The 19,320-nt window shown below is 40.1% G+C and overlaps 1 protein-coding gene across 3 annotated transcripts in view; it reads right to left on the bottom strand.

Annotated features, from left to right (window-relative positions):
- NRDC (nardilysin convertase) overlaps positions 1 to 11,139 on the bottom strand; it is a 100,909-nt gene extending 89,770 nt beyond the window's left edge. The window contains exon 1 of one of the 3 annotated variants that reach the window (XR_008958876.1): positions 10,588 to 11,099. Coding sequence is in view for 2 of the 3 variants with exons in the window: in XM_026498117.4 (XP_026353902.1) it covers positions 10,588 to 10,931 (344 nt within the window). In the remaining variant the exon portion in view is untranslated. Of the gene's footprint in view, positions 1 to 10,587 lie in introns of all 3 variants that reach the window. The other 2 variants (XM_026498117.4, XM_026498116.4) reach the window with 2 other exon arrangements.
- Between the last annotated feature and the right edge of the window lie 8,181 nt (positions 11,140 to 19,320).

Raw genomic sequence — 19,320 nt, 5'->3', positions numbered from 1 at the left:
ATGAAACTGAATGAGATAACACAGAGAGCAAAGAAAGACAGGGCAAAGAGGCCTGAAGTCTAAGGCCTTGGCACTCCAAAATTTAGAGGTCAAGGAGATAAGGAGGAATCTTCGAATGAGGCAGGAAGAGAAGTAGAACAGTACTGATTGACTTGGGAACCATCTGAAAACAGCATTTCAAGAAGAAAAGAATGATTAACCGTGTCATATGATACTGAAAGGCCAAGTGAGATAAGAACTTGAGAACTAACCAACTGTAAAGGATATTGGTGATCTTGAAAACAGCTATTTTGATATAGCAATAATGGCAAAAGACCACTCTGAGTTCAAGAAATAATGTGTCAACTATACATCAATTTAAAAAAAATTTTTAATGATGCTGTGGAGCATAGTAACGGCAATGAAAGATACAAATATTAAATGAAAATAATTACAAATTAAAATGGACATTCTCAAAAAAAAGAAATAATGGGGCTAAGTGAACTGCAAATTTCAAGTATAGACAATCCTTTCTTTAAGATTTATTTATTTTTTTATGAGAGAGATAGAGCATGCACATGTGCATGTGTGAGTGGGGGGAGAAGCAGAGGGAGACTGCAGGCAGACTCCCTCTGAGCATAAAGCCCCACTTGGGGCTCCATCCCACGACCCATGAGATCATGACCTGAGCCGAAACAAGAACTGGAGGCTCAAATGACTGAGCCATCCAGGTGCCCCAAGTATAGACAATTCTTATAACAAGCTTTGCTATAAAGAAAAACCAAGAAACTTGAGTAGATGGAAGGGCATAATTCAGAGGGGATGTGGAATAAGGAAATGTCTTTTCCCTGAAGACAGGAACAATTATGACATATTTGTGTACTCATGGAAATGATCCAGTAAAAGGGAGAAACCGATGATGCAAAATGGAAGGGGAAAAATTGCTGGAGTAATTGATGGATAGTATCAATAAAGGGGATGGAAGCTAGTGCACAAATGGAGTGATGGGTTTTAGACAGAGGTACAAGGGTGCCTGGGTGGCGCAGTTGTTAAGCGTCTGCCTTCGGTTCAGGGCGTGATCCCGGCGTTATGGGATCGAGCCCCACATCAGGCTCCTCTGCTATGAGACTGCTTCTTCCTCTCCCACTCCCGCTGCTTGTGTTCCCTTTCTCTCTGGCTGTCTCTCTCTGTCATATAAATAAATAAAATCTTTAAAAAAAAATTAAAGAATTGTTAAAAAAAAAAATAGACAGAGGTACAGATATGTGGGGCGCCTGGGTGGCTCAGCCGTTAAGCGTCTGCCTTCAGCTCAGGTCGTGATCCCAGGGTCCTGGGATCAAGTCCTGCATCGGGCTCCCTGCTCAGCGGGAAGCCTGCTTCTCCCTCTCACACTTCCCTTGCTTGTGTTCCCTCTTTCACTGTCTCTCTCTGTCAAATAAATAAAGTAAAAAATCTTAAAAAAAAAAAAGGTACAGATACGTGACTTATTAGTAACAGAAGAAAAGACATGCAAAGACTCAAAGAGACAAAGTCCCTCCATACAAACATTTCGAAATAAGGGGGAAAGATAAATTAACTTATAAAAATATAAAACAGCTTGAAAAAAATTGCTACAAGGGTACATAAGGGAGTAAATAACTCACCTGCGGGAGGGGAAGACTGAGGTAAGAGTCAGAAAGGATTCACTGGGGCACCTGGCTGGCTCAGTCAGTATAGCACGCAACTCTTGATCACAGAGATTACATACATTCATACATAAAAGGATTCACAAAGGAGGTAATGCTTCAACTCATAAGGCAAAAGTAACCAAAGAGTACAGCATGTGCCAAGAAAAAGAGTACAAAACAGCACAACAGAAGATAAAGCGAGAAAGAAACCAAAAATTGAGGGGCTTGGAGCTTATCTGTCATGGTAAGACGTATGCTTAGATGGAACCAATTGAGAGAACACAATCCATTTACACTAATCAGTGCTCCGTACCTGCTCAGAATGTTTTCATAAAATAGCATTTTAGGCTATCATGTAATAAGAGTACTACCTAATAGGGTTACTGTAAAGATTAAATGAGGTAATCTACATAAACTCTTTATAAGAGGACCTAGTACACAGTAAGCACTCAACAAATACCAGTTATTATTTGAAGAATTTTTTTTTAGTATAATAATTTAGTATAATAATTTTATTAGTAATAAAAATATAAAATCTCTCTGAACACCTCTTCAAAGGACCAAGTTAACTTTTCAAACTATAATGTACGTCCAACCCTTCTGAACACAGTTAAATTCTGGTCCAACCATATAATGGAGCCCTCCCAGCCACATCGCCCCCCCCACCTCAAATACCTGAAAGGGTCTATAATAAAGGGCCTATAATCTACTCAGTTTCCTATAAGTTGGATTGACTTCCTTCTGGGAAACAGTATGAATATGAGGTCTATGTCAGAGTGGAAGTCCCAGAATAAACCAATCTTCTTGCCTGCCAGGTCTCCCAATTAGAGAATATCCTTGAAACAGACCAGATCACCAGAGGTTACCCTACATACCTACCAAACTCATTATGATTGGGTTCACTCCCAAAGGACTCTGTAGGGAATAAACAGACTTCTTAGGTAAGGAAAATTTGACAATCTATCTTTTAAAATGGTAATGATTAAATTATGGTATACCTACACAATGGACCACTACATAGACAAAGTATATTGAAAAACAATAAGAAAATGTTCATGACCATTTTTTAAATGTATATCAAAACAGTATGGTACTGACACAAAACAGACACATATATCAATGGAACAGAATTGAGAGCCCAGAAATAAACCAATGCGCGCTTATATGATTAATCTATGACAAAGAAGGCAAAAATATACAATGAGGAAAAGACAGTCTCTTAATAAATGGTGGTGGAAAAACTGGACAGCCACATGCAAAAGAATGGAATTGAACCACTTTCTTACACCATACACAAAATGGATTAAAGACCTAAACGTAAGACTTAAAACCATAAAAACTCCTAAAAGAAAACACAAGTAGTAATCTCTTGTGCATCAACCTTAGCAATATTTTTCTGGATATGTTTACCCACGTAAGGGATAACAAAAGCAAAAATAAATGGGGACTGTATCAAACTAAAAAGCTTTCACAGAAAATGAAGCCATCAACGAAACGAAAACACAACCTCCTGAATGGGAGAAGGTATTTGCAAATGATACATCCAATAAGGGGCTAACATCCAAAATAAAAAACTTGTACAAGTCAACACCAAAATATAATCTGATTAAAAATGGGCAGATGACCTGAATAGACAGGTTCCAAAGAAAACATATAGATGACCAACAGAAACATGAAAAACCATATCAAAACCCAATGAGAAAGCACCTCATACCAGTCAGAATAGCTAAAGACAAGAAATAACGAGGCAAGGATGTGGAGAAAAGGGAACTGTTGTGTGCTATTAGTGAACGTGTAAACTGGTGCAATCACTATGGAAAACAGTATAGAGGTTCATCAAAAACTAAAAATGCAAATACCAAAGGATCCAGTAATTCTACTTCTGGGTATTTACCCAAGAAAAATGAAAACACTAATTCAAAAAGATATACACACCCCTATATTTGCTGCAACATTTACAATAGCCAAGATATGGAAGCAACCTAAGTGCCCACTGATAGATGAATGGATAAAGAAGATGTGGTACATACAAATGGAATATTACTCAGTCAAGAAGAAGAATGAAATCTTGCCATTTGTGAAAACATGGATAGACCTACAGGACATTATACTAAGTGAGATAAGTCAGACAGAGAAAGATAAATGCCATATGACTTCACTTACATATGGAATCTGAATAACAAAACAAACAACAACAAAGAAAAACAGACTCATGAAGAAAAACTAGTGATCACCAGAGGGGAGATGGTGGAAGAAGAGGTGAAACAGGTAAAGGAAATTAAGAGGTACAAACTTCTGGTTATAAAATAAGTAAGTCACGGGGAAGAAAAGTACAGCATTGGGAATACAGCCAATAATATTGTAACAATTTTGTGCACTGACAGAACTATACTTATCATGGTGAGTATATGACAATACAGATAATTTGCAAATCACTATGCTGTACACCTGAAACTTATATGTCAAGTATACTTCGGTTAAATATATATACACAAATTATAAATGCATAGAAATAAAGGTTACAAAAATGTAGTTATAAGCGGTTAATGCTGGATGGAATGATTATAGGGGTTTTTTAAACTTTCATTATCTAAATTTCCTACAATGACCATATAATAACTTTTATTTACTGACTGATCTTTCTTCATTATTAAAAAGTAAACAATACAAGTAAAATTCCTTCTACCTTTCCCTAGAGAAATAAGCTTACTATCATTCCTAACCATCTCTGTACATATCTAAACATAAAAAATTACATTTTAGGTAAACATATAATGGGAGGTGTTATTTTTGCCTTTTAAAAATGGAATTATACAACATATTTTGGGTAGCAACTAGCTTTTTTCGTTCAACAATAAAACACAGGACATCTTTCCATTTCCGTTTCCGTATAAAACCATTTTTTATAGCTACATATTACTGTCATTATATAACTATATAATAACTTAATCCTTAGCCAACTAATGGACAATAAAGTTGTCGATTTTTTGCTTTTACGAACAGTGCTACAAATATCATTTAATTGGGAACATATTAAAACAATAACATTTGATTGCTAACTATCTGCCAAGCTCCACAAGCTTCTACATGAATTAAACATACTACATTACTGTACATATTATTACTACTTGTATAAATTATTTTCCTCTATAACCTACCTCTCCTGTTTTCCTTGAATACCAAGTAATTATTTTTTTTATCTAAAAATGTAATCTAAAATATTTAATCTAAAAAATTTCTGGGGCACCTGGGTGGCTCATTCGGTTGGGCATCTGCCTTCAGCTCAGGTCATGATCCCAGGTTCCTGGGACTGAGCCCTAAGGTGGGCTCTCTGCTCAGTGGGGAGGGCTTCTCCCTCTCCCTCTGCTCCTCCCCCAGGCTTGTGTGCTCTCACTCGCTCTATCAAAAAAAAAAAAAAAAAAAAACTTAAAAATAAATAAATAATAAAAATGAAAAATTTCTGACAGAATACCCCCAAGAGTTCCATGAAAACATCTAGCATATGAGCACTCATGTATTTATACATTCTACAAATATTATTTGAGAATCTACTATGTGCTGGAAACTACAAGAGGACATGGTCTCCATATTCATGGGTTTTTAGCCTAGCTAACCTGAGTTAGTAAGGGGAAAGAAAAAAGAAGTAAAAAAGGGAATACGTCAGTTAGAGAAAGACTAGTATATATCAGTGCACACCATTCAATACACAATTATACTTTTTTTTTTTTTAAGATTTTATTTATTTGACAGAAAGCACAAGCAGGGGGAGTGACCGGCAGAGGTAGAGAGAGAAGTAGGCTCCCCACTGAGCAGAGACCTTGCTGCCAAGCAGAGACCTTGCTGCCAAGCAGAGAGCTCGCAGCCATGGACTTGATCCCAGCACCCTGGGATCATGACCTGAGCTGAAGGCAGACGCTTAACCAACTGAGCCACCCAGGAGCCCCTATAATTACCTCTTAAACCAGTCTTGCCTAATGCTATGGATCTAAACTATCTTTAGATTAATCTTCTTAAAACACTGGTTTACTTAAGTCATTTTCATGATCAAGAACCCACAACTTCTCTTATTTCCCAAATATACTTTACTCATTCTCTACATTAGCTATTTCAATCTTTACCACCAAAGGCTTCCTCTGTTGCCCACCACTTGCCCCACAACTTCTTTAAAAACCACTTAAGTAAAACTCCAATGCTTACTTTACAGAGCAAAAGGTCTATAAAGCAAGAAGTCTTTCCATACCGAAGTGCCTGATTCCATACTCTTCATTACACCTTCCTTCATTTTCTAATGAGATTTTCTGTTTCTGTAAAACCAATCCCCTCATGAATATTCTTGACCCTGTGACCTCACAAAATCATCTAAGGATCTTGTTCTCTCTATTATCTCCTGTATCTTCAACCTCTTTCACTATTTTTTCCTCAGGCAATATAAACATGCTCATGTCTCTTCAGTCTTGAAAAAATTCTCCCTTGACCCCATATAATACTTTATCCTAAACCTCATCCACTCCCCTTTAAAATTTCTCACTTTGTAACTCACTGTGATCTAGCTTCTGCCTCCCTACCATTCCTTTGAAACTGCTTTCACTGGGGCCAAATAATTTCTTGGGTCTCCACAAGACTGTTCTGTTCTTACATTACCGGACTTCTCAGAATAATCTAATAATGAACTACTTAAAGCATTTTCCTCCACTGGCTCCTCATTTTAAAAGGGCGGGGGGGGGGGGGGAACACTAGCATTTTCTCCTGCTTCCTGACTGTTCCTTTTCAATTTCAGTATTTATGGGTTGCTCCTCTTCTGTGTCCTTAAAGGTCCTCTGCCTTAGAGAGATTAACATGCTCAAGGTCACATAATAATGGAAAACTAGGTACACAAAGGACTAAAAATGCCACACTTTACACATTCAAGCACCTATTACATCTAATGCCTTTGTGCTTCAGTATCTATCTGCTCCCTAACTCTAACAGTAGTCTAGATGAACTAGAATTCTTTTTAATGGGCTAGAGGTCTTTTTAATGCTAAATCTTATTTCCAAAAGAAATATTTTAGTTAAGAATGGTCTTCCTATTCTTACCAGCCCATCAGCCCACATTGAAGAAATCAGTCTAAGGAATGGTAACAAAGATACATTTATTAAAGCCATATTAGTATTCACAAGATTTAATGTTTTTCAACCATAGAAGCACTCACTTTGTTAAGTGAGCTTGAATCTCACAAGGAGTTTGTCTCTACTTTACAGGACTAAGAAGGTACACCTGAAATCAAGTTTTAAATTCAGGTATCAGAACAAGGAGTTGGATGGTGTCAAGTTCCTAGAATTTATATAGATATAAGTACATGATTTCTTTTGTAGCTCTCAGATTCTATAATCTTACCAATAAAGTGTATATATACCACACTGCAATTGCTGCCTCATATACGAAAAAAAGCATTACTATTCCAGGGGGTTTTAGTTGTAAAGATCAAGAAATAAACCCATGTTCTTCCCATCCAATACGAAAGAAAATGTTCTCTGATGTATATTCTGATATCTGAGATTTGCCTAAAGCTTCTGTTCAGAAGTGTGTCACCCCACTCTTTGGGAAGCCAGCAAATGTTCACTTGGACTGTGAACATCCTTCTTTCTGCTCATAAGCACATAAGTAAACAACACTCAGGAATAACCTGTACCTTATTCAGCACACATCCATTATTTTCTATGGTATACTGAGAATTTATTAATATAACCATCTTCTCACTTATAACAGTGTGAACAAAATTTAAAATAAAAAAGCTTGCCCTTCAGAAGCTTATAAGCTTTTTCATACTGTTCTTCATCCCTCCTCCACAGAAAAACACAGGTCTTTTTACAAACTGATTAAACATCTTTTTTTAAGATTTTATTTTTGGGACGCCTGGGTGGCTCAGTCGGTTAAGTGTCTGCCTTCAGCTCAGGTCATGGATCCCAGGGTCCTGGGATTAAGCCCCACCTCGGCTCTCTGATCAGCGGGGAACCTGCTTCTCCCTCTGCCTCTCCCTGCCACTCCTCCTGCTTGTGCTTCCTCTCTCTCTGACAAATAAATAAAATCTTCAAAAAAAAAGAAAAAGATTTTATTTTTAAACAACTCTACACCCAACATGGGGCTCAAACTCACAACCCCAAGATCAAGAGTCACATGCTCCACAGACTGAGCCAGCCAGGTGCCCCAGTGTTTTATACTTATATAAGTTAATTCAAACTTCCTAAATCCTCTTCATTATTAAAATAATTTACTATTTAGACTGCACTAAATAATTCTGTCCATCTAGAATTTCCACTTTACACCAATAAAGATTTGAACAGTAGTTTCCAACCTGAAATTCCTTAATTCTTGCAGATGAAAAGAAAATCAACACTTACCACTTACACAGATCCCTAACAAAACAGAATAGCTGTCCTGCAGGTATGTTTAACATTTCAAGAAAGCTGAATACAAATTACACATATACATAAGTAAAATTCCACAGGCTACTACTTAATAACTGCAGACTGGCATGCAAATATTTTCAGGCATTATTTCCCCATAATATTCCTTCAATCAGGTCTGCCTCTGGTTCTTATTCACACATTCAAAAGGCATATAATTATAATCTGATAGATACGTACTGTAACGGACCATGTACAAAATCCTACGGAAATACAGTGAAAGGAGGAATTGGTTCTACGTGCAAAAACTTCACAGAATATCTGAGAGGGTCCTGGAAGGGTAATTCAGCTTTCCCGCTGTAGATGCCTCGTGCCTGTTTCTGACTACAAAAATTCATAGAATTTCACTTTAGGTTGGATAAGTCTTTAAAGATCATCTAGTATTGAGGTTTTCCAACTTTATAGTCACAGAATCCTGGGGTGCCTGGGTGGCTCAGTTGGTTAAGCGTCTGACTCATGATCTCAACTCAGATATTGATCTCAGGGCCATAAGTTCAAGCCCCGGCACTGGGCTCCATCATTGGCATGGAGCCTACTTAAAAAAAAAAAAAGTAACAATGTTTCTTTATAAGTCTATTTGAAACTTGCAGACCTGCTCCTTTTGAAAGGAGAAAGTTACTGGAAAACACTGCTGTTCTAACCAACTCCATTCATTTTAAAATAAGTGAGACACTAAGAACAACGATTTGACAAAGGACCACATCAAGATAGAAATGCAACAATATATTCAAAGAATACCCCTGAAGTATTACCTCTTCAGTCTTTCCTAATTTTCCCCCTAAATATAGCTTGTAACTCCTTATATTATTCCCCAATATATCTAGCATATACGTTCATTATGGCTTCTATAAAACTTGAGTGCCCCAATTTTACCCCCATTTTTTTTAACATAGGTGTGTGTGTTGCTCTTCTAAATTGGAAGCTCCCTGAAGGCAGGGACTGTCTTACTCATTTTTGTATGCACAACACCGAGAATAAGTTATACTCAATCAAGTTTTAGAAAAGATTTAAGATAGTGCAGCGCCTGGCACACAGTAGGACTTAAGCATTTGTCAAATTCGCCAAAATGAAGTCATTAAATGAAATATCTAAAGCAGTTAAAACAGTATTTGACACATAGTGTATATTCTATAAACACGAGTTGTTATATATAATTTTATATAGGCACAAAAAACTGAAACTGTTACTCAACTTTTAATCTGGAAAGTAAGCACCTTTTATCAAGGTTTCAATTTACTCATTTACATATTACTAATGCAACCACTCTCATCTTCCATGAGAAAAAGAGAAAATTTAGCCCCCCACAAAGATCTCTTGACCCAGCAGCCTGCAAAAAATAGTACAAAGAGTTGTGTACTGTTAATCTCTAGACTTGGGGGTGAAAGGAGAAATTAGGCCAGTCTTAAACTTGGGGCTAACACTTCTTTCTAGACCTCAGTTTCAGTCATTTATCAAATGGGAGAAATGGGGAGTGGAAAAGATCACCTCCAAGGCTGTTTCCTGCTCTAACACTATAGGGGCTTTTAAGAAATTGGGTACTAGAATCCTTCACCTTCCAACCCAATATGAGTAAGAACATTATACAAATCAGTAAATTGTACACTGGATTTGGTGTCAAATGGACAGGGTTTTCATATCAGCTGTTACTTAGCTGTGTAATTCTAAGAAGCCAACTCTCTGGATCTCAATTGCCTCAACCTGGAAAATGAAGTTGTTGGACAATATGATCTCTCTTTACAATTCATCATAGTCACAACATTCTATGAAATAAGCTACCTCTGAAAGAAATATTCAGGTGGGGGCTGAGCCACCAGTTATTAAAGATGTTCAGAGGATTCCAGCATAAAAGTAGACAATTTCAGAATTAGAAGAAACCTCTCAAGTCTTCTATGACTCACCCAACTGATCAAGTCCTCTCTAACAAGACCTTGGAAGAGATTCCCCCAAACATTCTAGTAAATTAGGAACAACCCATGGAAACGAGCCACTTCATCTTTGGCCAACTATGACGTCCGAGCTCTTTTACTGAAGCCACACCATCCTCTAGCAACAGCCACCCATCAGTTTTACCCCTTTCAGCCACGGGCACCTAGAATACTTCTGGATAGTGATAATATGCCCCTTAAATATCCTCTCCAGAATTAAAATTCCCAACTCCTTCAACTTTCCTTCATAACATAATACCAAGACTCCCTCACCATCCAGCTTGCCTTCCAAAAAACCCTCCATTCTTGCTTTAGCCCATGTCAAAATTACTCGAACAGCTCTTCCCATTCTGACATCCTGATTCCTCGTAGAACGCAAGACTTTGCACTTGTCCAGCTGACACCACATGGAAGCCCCTAATTGCCCTTGCCACTTCCACCCAAGGAAGCACCTGGGATGGGAAGTGTGCCCCTGTCGCTCCTTTGGAAGACAGAGACAAGAAGTGACGGCGTCAGCAACAGAGAGGCCCGCACCCGGCTCTCCTCCCCGGTCCAAGCCTCCTCCCTCACCGGTATTGCTTGGGGTCGCTGGGAGACTTGACGATCTCAGGGTCTCCGGCATTATTAATAGGCCCCCTCCGTCCCTCTTCCTCAGATTCATCAGCTCCTAGACGGGCAACCCGGCCGCTCTCGCCCAAATCCTGTCCATTGGGCTGCAGGTCAGGACAGCTGCAGGTAGATTTCGCCTTGTTCCTTCCAGGCATAGTCAGAGTAGGAAAGGGTCTGGCAGCAGCCGAGTCTTCGCACTGACCCCGCGCTTGGATTCTCCACCGCGCCGCGAGCTCCCGCCCGGCCTCACACCACAACTTCCTCCCGGTGGCACAGACTGCAGCAACCGTGACTCTCCTCAGCATTCACCACCAAGCCGGAGCCATGGGCATCCCGCTTGCCAGGGACCACCTCCTCCTCCTACTCCTCCAGCCGCTCCTCCTCCTCCGCGTTCCAGAGGCGGCGGCGGCCGGCGCTGGTGCTGCCGCAGCCGCTGGGGAGGACAGGCCTGAACCCCTCCCCCAACCTGGTCTGCCTCACGCCAGCTTCCCTCATCCCCCCGCCCTCCCGGCCGCCGATGACGCTACGAATTCTAGCCAATCAGGAGGCAAAAAGAGAGGTCACGCTCATGCAAACAACCAATGGGAACAGAGAATAAAAGGGACCAAAGAGACTGGGCCGGATTCTCGGAGCACCTGGAAACCTCGGGTGGGCGGGGCGAGGAAGAAGAGGCGGAGAGAGTGGCGCGGAGGACGACGGGAAGAAAAGCGCTTGCGCCGCGTTTATGACGTAGATGGGGTGTTGGTGTGAGGCAGCTACTGAAAAATAATCCGCGGCTCTTAAAAAAATATTCCCCTGATGAGAAAACTGAGAAGCTGAAATTTCTAAGTCCCCCCCCCAATTATATATTTTTTGTATTCTGCCCTTCACACCCGGGGCGTAGCCTTCAGCCGTGACTCAGCACGCAAAAAGCGGAACGCCGGAAGTATTTTTCGGGGCCGGATGGAAGCTGCGAGGGAGTGACCTGAGCTGTATGCCAGAGATAGCGGTTGTGGTTCTCCACCTTATCTCCTGGAGAACATTGGTGTATTCCCCCTCAGAGCCTAAGAAAGTGCGTGAAAGACTTTTCACCCGACTGTAGAGATAATGGTAACACTCTATATAGCAGGGCATGCATTTATTCATTCAACCAATAAATTGAGCCCCTAATATGTGCCAGGTACTGTAATACAGGATACTGGGAATTACAAGAGAACTAGTAGGAAAGACATTAAACAAGGGCACCAACCTTTAAATTTATCATCGTGAAAAGCCATAAAAGGAAATTTTTAGTCTAGTCAGAGAGTTTCTTTAAACAGTAGACATTTAAACTTAAGTTTGGGGACGCCTGGGTGGCTCAGTTGGTTAAGCAACTGCCTTTGGCTTTTGTCTCCTGTCATGATCCCAGGGTCCTGGGATTGAGTCCTGCACTGGGCTCCTTGCTCAGCAAGGAGCCTGTTTCTCCCTCTGCTTGCCTCTCCCCCTGCTTGTGCCCTCTGACAAATAAAATCTTTAAAACAAAATAAATACATAAACTTAAATTTGAAAAATGTGTGGAATTGGTATATAATTTATAGAAATAAACTTGTTCAAAAGCTCTGAGAAAGCAAGTCAGTATGGCTAAACTGTAGTAATCTGGGAGCAAAGGGGAAGTGAGTCAGTGGCCAAGATCACACAGAACCTTCATAAGAGTAAAAAGAAGTAATTGCTTTGTCTATTTTGTGTATCGCTGGATTTCTAGCTTCTAGAATAGCGTCTGGCACATTAAAGATACTCACTAGGGTGCCTGACTGAGTCAGTACAGCATGTGACGATTTTGGGGTTGAGTCTGATCCCCACATTGAATGTAGAGATTACTTAAAAAAAAATTAAAGATACCCACTAAATAATGGTTGAACAAATGAAACAGGAAGACAGGATCACAAGTGTTTCCCAAGTAGAGGCTCCTGTGTGAAAAATCGGATGGTGGAGGTGAGGGCAAGACTAAAAGTAAGAAGAAAGAAATCAGGAGAATATTAAAGTAATATAGGTAACAAAGGATAGTCAGAAGAAAGGCGGACAGGGACAAGGGGCCTCTGCCCTAAGAGGAAACCACCTTTCAAAAGATTTTTTTTTAAAGATTTTATTTATTTATTTGACTGAGAAAGACAGCCAGTGAGAGAGGGAACAGAAGCAGAGGGAGCGGGAGAGGAAGAAGCAGGCTCCAAGCAGAGGAGCCAGACGCGGGGCTGGATCCCAGAACGCTGGGATCACGCCCTGAGCCGAAGGCAGACGCTTATGACTGAGCCACCCCGGCACCCCCACCTTTAAAAGGATTTTACACCACCCTGGAAGGAGCCCTCCGCCCTTTCCCAGCTGATACATAAATGATAAAAACCTGATTGGGTGACAGGCACAGGGAGGATTAATCAGATTAAACCAGCCCAACAACAAGCCCATAAAAATCCCTAGACTTAGAAACTCCTGTGGCAATCCTCCCAGGTCTCCTTGTAGTATCACTCAATAAACTTTGCTTTGCTACCCACCACTCTTCCTCTGGTCTACCTTTTTCATTCTTTGAAGCAGTGTGACCAAAAACCATGGGCACTGAAAGAAAAAAATCCTGTAACATAGGCACGAGAAAATGGTAATTTGGATTTGAGGAGTGATAATGGAGATGGAGAGTTGTATACAGATACGTCATATATTTAGGAGGTGGAATTGACTGGTTTTGGATAGTAATTGATTTAATGTGGAAGAATAAGAGAGAAGTGTCAAGTATAACTCCATGGTGGCTTGTTTTTTGGATGAGTATGAGACAGAGCAGAGACTGGACTCAGGTCCTCTAAACCTTGACTGCAAAATCCAGTGTTCTTTGGCTTCCTCCAGAAGGAGGGAAGGAGGGGCTAACTCTCTACACCTCTTGAGTAGCATATCTAGCAGGAATGCAGAGGGAGGATGCTTACCAAAAGGAGGACACTTACTACAAAAACTGGTGAAGACTGGTCTGTGCCAAGATGGACCCCAGTGCTGAACTTTCACCAACTTTTTCCCTCATTATAATACTAAAAATCCTGCTGGGGGTGGAGATTTAATATGCCAGTTAGCCATGGGACACATGAAAAAGCATGACCTTTAAATGTGCGGGTGCTAATAAATCCCAGCCTCTACCTGCTTAGACATCACCCTTTTCCCCCCTAAATTTCTTTAAAATAACTCTCCCTGACCTCTCCTCATGGAGTGAGACTGAGGATTCTTTCCCTTGTGGTGTCTACCTTATGATCAAGCAAAAGCCCTATTAACGCCTTGCCTAAAACCCCTTTGGCCTCCTATCAATTTCTGTTGTTTAGAGAGCGCAAGGTAGATAACGGTGCCATATTTCAGTAACAAATTCTGAAAGAGGGACAGGTTTTGGGGGAGAAAAGCAAAAGCTTACTTTTGGTTATGTTAAGTTTGAGTCATTTGTGTGCCATGCAAAAGAGAGATTAGGTCAGAGATCAGAAAAGAGGCTTTAATTGGAGATGCCAGTTTGAAGTTTATCAGCTTATAGGTGGAAACCAAAGTCTATTCAGTGAGATCACTTACACTGAGGTTGTAAAACAGAAAGAGAAAAGGGCTGAAGGACCAAGCTTTGGGGAACTTTTAGAAAATGAGCTCCTAAAAGACACTAAAAAGGAACTCCTGGAATGGTAAGAGAAAACCAGAAGAATGTAATATTCCAGGAAAAATACTTCTTTGATGGTTGGCCCAATACAATTCTGACCCTATAGCAAATGTCAGAGTGTCAGATTTGGGTTTCTTTTTTTAAGATTTAATTTTTTATTTATATTTGACAGAGACAGCCAGCGAGAGAGGGAACACAAGCAGGGGGAGTGGGAGAGGAAGAAGCAGGCTCCCAGCAGAGGAGCCTGATGTGGGGTTCGATCCCAGAACGCTGGGATCACGCCCTGAGCCAAAGGCAGACCCTTAACAACTGCGCCACCCAGGCGCCCCGAGATTTGATGTATAAAATACGACAACTAGCAAAGGATCACAGAAGTACTTTAATCTGGCCTCTTCAGATATAAAGAGAAATACCTACCCAGAGAGCTAAAGATCATAAGCAACCTGTGGCACAGCCAGGACTTCCAAATCAAAAGTATTGTTTTCCCATTTAAAATACAGTTAACTGGGGTGCCTGGGTGGCTCATTTGGTTAAATGTCTGACTCCTGATTTCGGCTTAGGTCATGATCTCAGGGTTGTGGGATCAAGTCCTGTGTTGGGCCCTGTGCTGGGAGTGAAGAGTGCTTAAGATTCTCTCTCTCCCTCTGCCTTTCCCCCTGCTCTCTCCAACTCTAAAAAAATTATAAAATAAAATAAAATAAAACAAAATAAAATACAGTTAACCCTTGAACAATGCAGATGTTAGAGACACCGACCCCCTCCCATGCAAACAGAAATTTGCATATAACTCTTGATTCCCCAAAAACATAACTACTGATAGCCTACTGTTACTGACCAGAAGGCTCACCAATAGCAAAAACAGTCAATTAACACATATTTTGTAAGTTATATGTGTTACAAATTGTATTCTTACAATAAAGCTAGAGAAAAAAGTTATTAGGAAAATCATAAGAGAAAATACATTTATAGTATAGAAATGACATTTACAGTGTACTGTATTTATTTTAAAAATCTGCATAAAATTGTACACAGTTCAAACCATATTGCTCAAGGGTCAACTGTAGTTTAGAAATTTGCCATTCTTCATTTGAAAATTCATAATTATTGTTATAAGTATTCCTCAAAGAAAACAAATAAATGAAGCGATTGCCATTTTATAGAAAATTGAGACATTAGAAAGTTAAAAAAATCTTAAGATCCACAGGAGCAGCTGCGTGGCTCTGTTGGTGGAGCACGTGACTCTTGATCTCAGGCTTGTGAGTTTGAGCCCCGTGTTGGGTGTAGAGATACTTAAAAATAAAATCTTAAGAAAGAAAGAAAGTTGAAGATCACAGATTATAATTTTTAGCCTCATTTACCCAAGTCTTCTCACTGTATTTAAATGCTTTCTCCTATCTTCAGCCACCCTTTCCTTCCCATTTTTACCTTAAGGATTCTGCTCCCATTAGGTTTGGTGATCCTTCTCTCCTATTTTTCTGATGAGAATTCAGAAATCAAAATTAAAAACATTTCATTTCTATGTTTGGTGCTTGCCTCTGAATGTTATTTTAGTCAATGCAATGGGTGTCTACATCACAGAGGGACAAATTAAGCCCTACTCCTAAAAATTCAAAGGTAAATTATTTTCTTAACCCCATCACCACCTTTATATTTGAGAGTCATGATAAGTTAGAAATACGAAATGTTGATTCTAGGTTGAAAAGATTGGGGGTGCTGTGAGCCCATTAAAGTGTCAAGCCCAAAATTGGGCTCAAATTCCCCCATTAGTGAATCTTTGTCCTCTTTAGAACTCCTTTGAAATGCCAATAATAGCCCTGAATGGAATGAAAAACTACTACCATTTTGTGAGTGGATTTTTTTTACTCCTCCATTTTTGAAACATACTGTGGGCACCTTGAGATCACCATGAACTGGGGTGAAGAGGTTGCTACATGTGGGAAGAAAGGCATAGAAAGAGGAGGTAGGTAAAAAGAGATATATTATTAACTTTATTTACAGTGTTGTCCTGGACCCACACTCTAAGCAATTATGTCTTTGGAGCTCTAGTCATTAAGTATCCCACCCACTGATTGCTCTCCATATTTGGTAGCTTTGTATTTAGGTCAAGAAGTAGGCATGTTCTTATACAGCCTTCTCTTGGGAGACCAAATGCGCGTATAATATTCCAAGGAATTTGTGTGACCATAAAAATTGTTTTTTCCCTATACTATTAACCTAGTGCTAGAGAGAATTTGGTATTCAAATGTCAAAAGAAATTACGAGCAACTCCAAAAAAACTTTATGTCAAATGAAAAGTTACTCTATTACAAATTCAGCTAAGTGCTTTACTCTCTGATCTAAAGGTACAGATTTTGAGACTCTGCCTAGAAGGGAGCATGTGAAGGCACAAAATGATATTTAAAATATATAAATCAGGGGCACCTGGGTGGTTCAGGCAGCTAAGATTCCACCCTTGATTTTGGCTCAGGTCATGATCTCATGATCGTGAGATCAAGCCAAGGGCTCTGCACTAGGCATGAAGCCTGCTTAAGATTCTCTCTCTCCCGCTGCCCCACTCCCCCATAAAAAATAATAAAAATAAAATTAAAAATAAAGGGGCGCCTGGGTGGCTAAGTTGGTTGAGCATCTGACTCCTCATTTCAGCTCAGGTGATGATCTTGGGGTCATGGGTGCAGAGTCTGCTTGGGATTCTCTCTCTCCTCCTCCCTCTGCCCCTCCCCCTGCTCATGCTCACACGCTCTCAAATAAATAAATGAATCATAAATAAATAAATAAAATACATAAGTCAGAACATATTATTTCCCTTTTTAAAAACTACCAGTGGCTTCTCTTTGCACTTTGAATAAAATCTAGCTGTTTGCCATAGTCTATAAGCCTCACTTATGATTTCTATCCTTCCTCTATGTTTACAGTCTCATCTACCTTTGTGTCCTTTGCTCCATTCACACTGGCTTTTTTTTTTTTTTTTGAGAGAGAGAGAGAGAGGAAGAGAGCTCATGCTTACTCGCAGGGGTGAGCGAGGGGGTGGGCAAAGAGAGAGAATCCCAAACAGGCTCTGTGTCCAGCCTCAGGGACCCTGATGCAAGCCTCCATCTCACAACCCTGAGATCATGACCCTGAGATCATGACTGAGCGGAAATCAAGAGTCTGATGCTTAACTGACTGAGCCACCCAGGCGCCCCGTACTGGTTTTCTTAATGTCTTTCAGTACACTAGGGTAGTTCTTGTCTTAGGGCCATTACATCTGTTTCTATGCCAGAATTGTTCTTGCTTTAGATTTTGCATCACTAGCTCCTTTTGGCCAGTCATATGTCACTTCAAATGTCACCTCTTAAGAGAGACCTTCTCTTATCATTCTATCTAAAATAACACTCATTAACCGAAAGTATGTTATTTTTGTCTATATACCCCCTCTATTTTATAAGGTCCATTGGAGAGTTGGTACTTTGTCTGTCGTATTCCCCACCATGTCCCCAGCACCAAAAATAGTGTCAGGCACATGGTGGATATTCAATAAATACTTGTTGAATTAATGAATGACGATACAGGAAAAAGAGGGGACCATTGAAGTTACAAGGTCCCAAGGGACACAGAAGAGAAAGATTAGCCTTAAATTAGAAAGGGACACCTTTATCATTGGGCATGGAGGGAAAGAGGCACAGAGAGGTATAGATGCAGTGAAGATTTTAAATGTTGTTAGGAGGAAAGAAGGGGTAGAAATTTAAAAGCCTCCATCTTCAGGTCACTTCAGTGGCTTAGGCAGTTGAGCTTTGGGCTCTTGATTTTGGCTTAGGTCATGATCTCAGGATCCTGAGATCAAGCCCTGCATCAGTCTCTGTGCTCAGCAAGGAGTCTGCTTTTCCTTCTCCCTCCCCCAATACCCCCCTTGCATGCATGTGCGTTCTCTCTCTCTTTCTCTCTCTCTCTCAAGTAAATAAATAAAAATCTTTAAAAGCCTCCACCTTCTTTCTGAAATGTAATACAAAGTGAATGTTGGGAATGGGGGGATATATAGTGATGGGTTCTGCTTCTGCGGAAATCAGTAAATAAGATATTTGCTTTTTTTTAGTTTGTTTAAATTTCACTCATCTTGAAGCCAAGCCCAGTTGGTCGTTTTCATTTCCTGATTAGCAATAGTTTGGGCCAAGCATTTTATTTACATTAACATTACATAACTCCTCATAACAACATATTGATGAAGAAACTGAGGTTCAGAGAGGTGAAATAACTTGCACAAAATCACACAACAGGAAAGTAGTATTACCAAAATTCCAAAAATTTTATTTTTTTGTCTCTTACACGATGCCTGTCAAATACCTAGAATAAACAGACCTCTAATTCATTAATTTGATCATTGATAGTCCTTGTGGTGGTTAACACCCAGTCCAGTTTTTAAATGCAATATCCAAAATAACAAATGTCGTAACTTACATATCCCAAAAGGACAGTTCATAACTATCATTAAGAAAGCATCTGACTTTCCATAAGCCTTCCTTCCTTCCTTTCTGAATTATTATATCTAAAAGTCATTTGCGTAGGTGGGGCTAAGCAAACTAGGCCCTGCGGCGCTGAGGGTGTGGAAGAGCAGCCTGATGAAAGGTGTTGGAGTGTAAGCAATATGAGAAGGGTGTCTACGTGGGTGGATGGTGCAGGATATCAGAGTCCAAGCACAGTAAGGAGGGTGAGGGATGATGGCAGCAGTGGCAATGGCAATTGGTTACATGCAGGGGTGATTTATCAAATAAATAAATATATTGAGGATAATGGGAGTCAGATTTCTCCTCACCGAGGGGAGATGGGAGAAGAGAGTTATAAATATGGAAAAGCAGAAATTAGAGTGAACTCACTGGGTATTTACCCCAAAGTTACAAATGTAGTGGTCCGAAGGGGCACCTGCGCCCCACAGTTTATAGCAGCAATGTCCACAATAGCCAAACTATGGAAAGAGTCCAGATGTCCATTGACAGATGAATGGATAAAGAAGATGTGGTATGTATACACAATGGAATACTAGCCAGCCATCAAAAAAATGAAATCTTGCCATTTGCAATGACGTGAGTGGAACTAAGGGT

This window comes from Ursus arctos, unplaced genomic scaffold (assembly GCF_023065955.2).
Source record: "Ursus arctos isolate Adak ecotype North America unplaced genomic scaffold, UrsArc2.0 scaffold_12, whole genome shotgun sequence".
Classification (NCBI taxonomy): domain Eukaryota; kingdom Metazoa; phylum Chordata; class Mammalia; order Carnivora; family Ursidae; genus Ursus; species Ursus arctos.
Note: the sequence above shows the minus strand (reverse complement) of the source record. Positions and strands in the feature narration are given on the sequence as shown.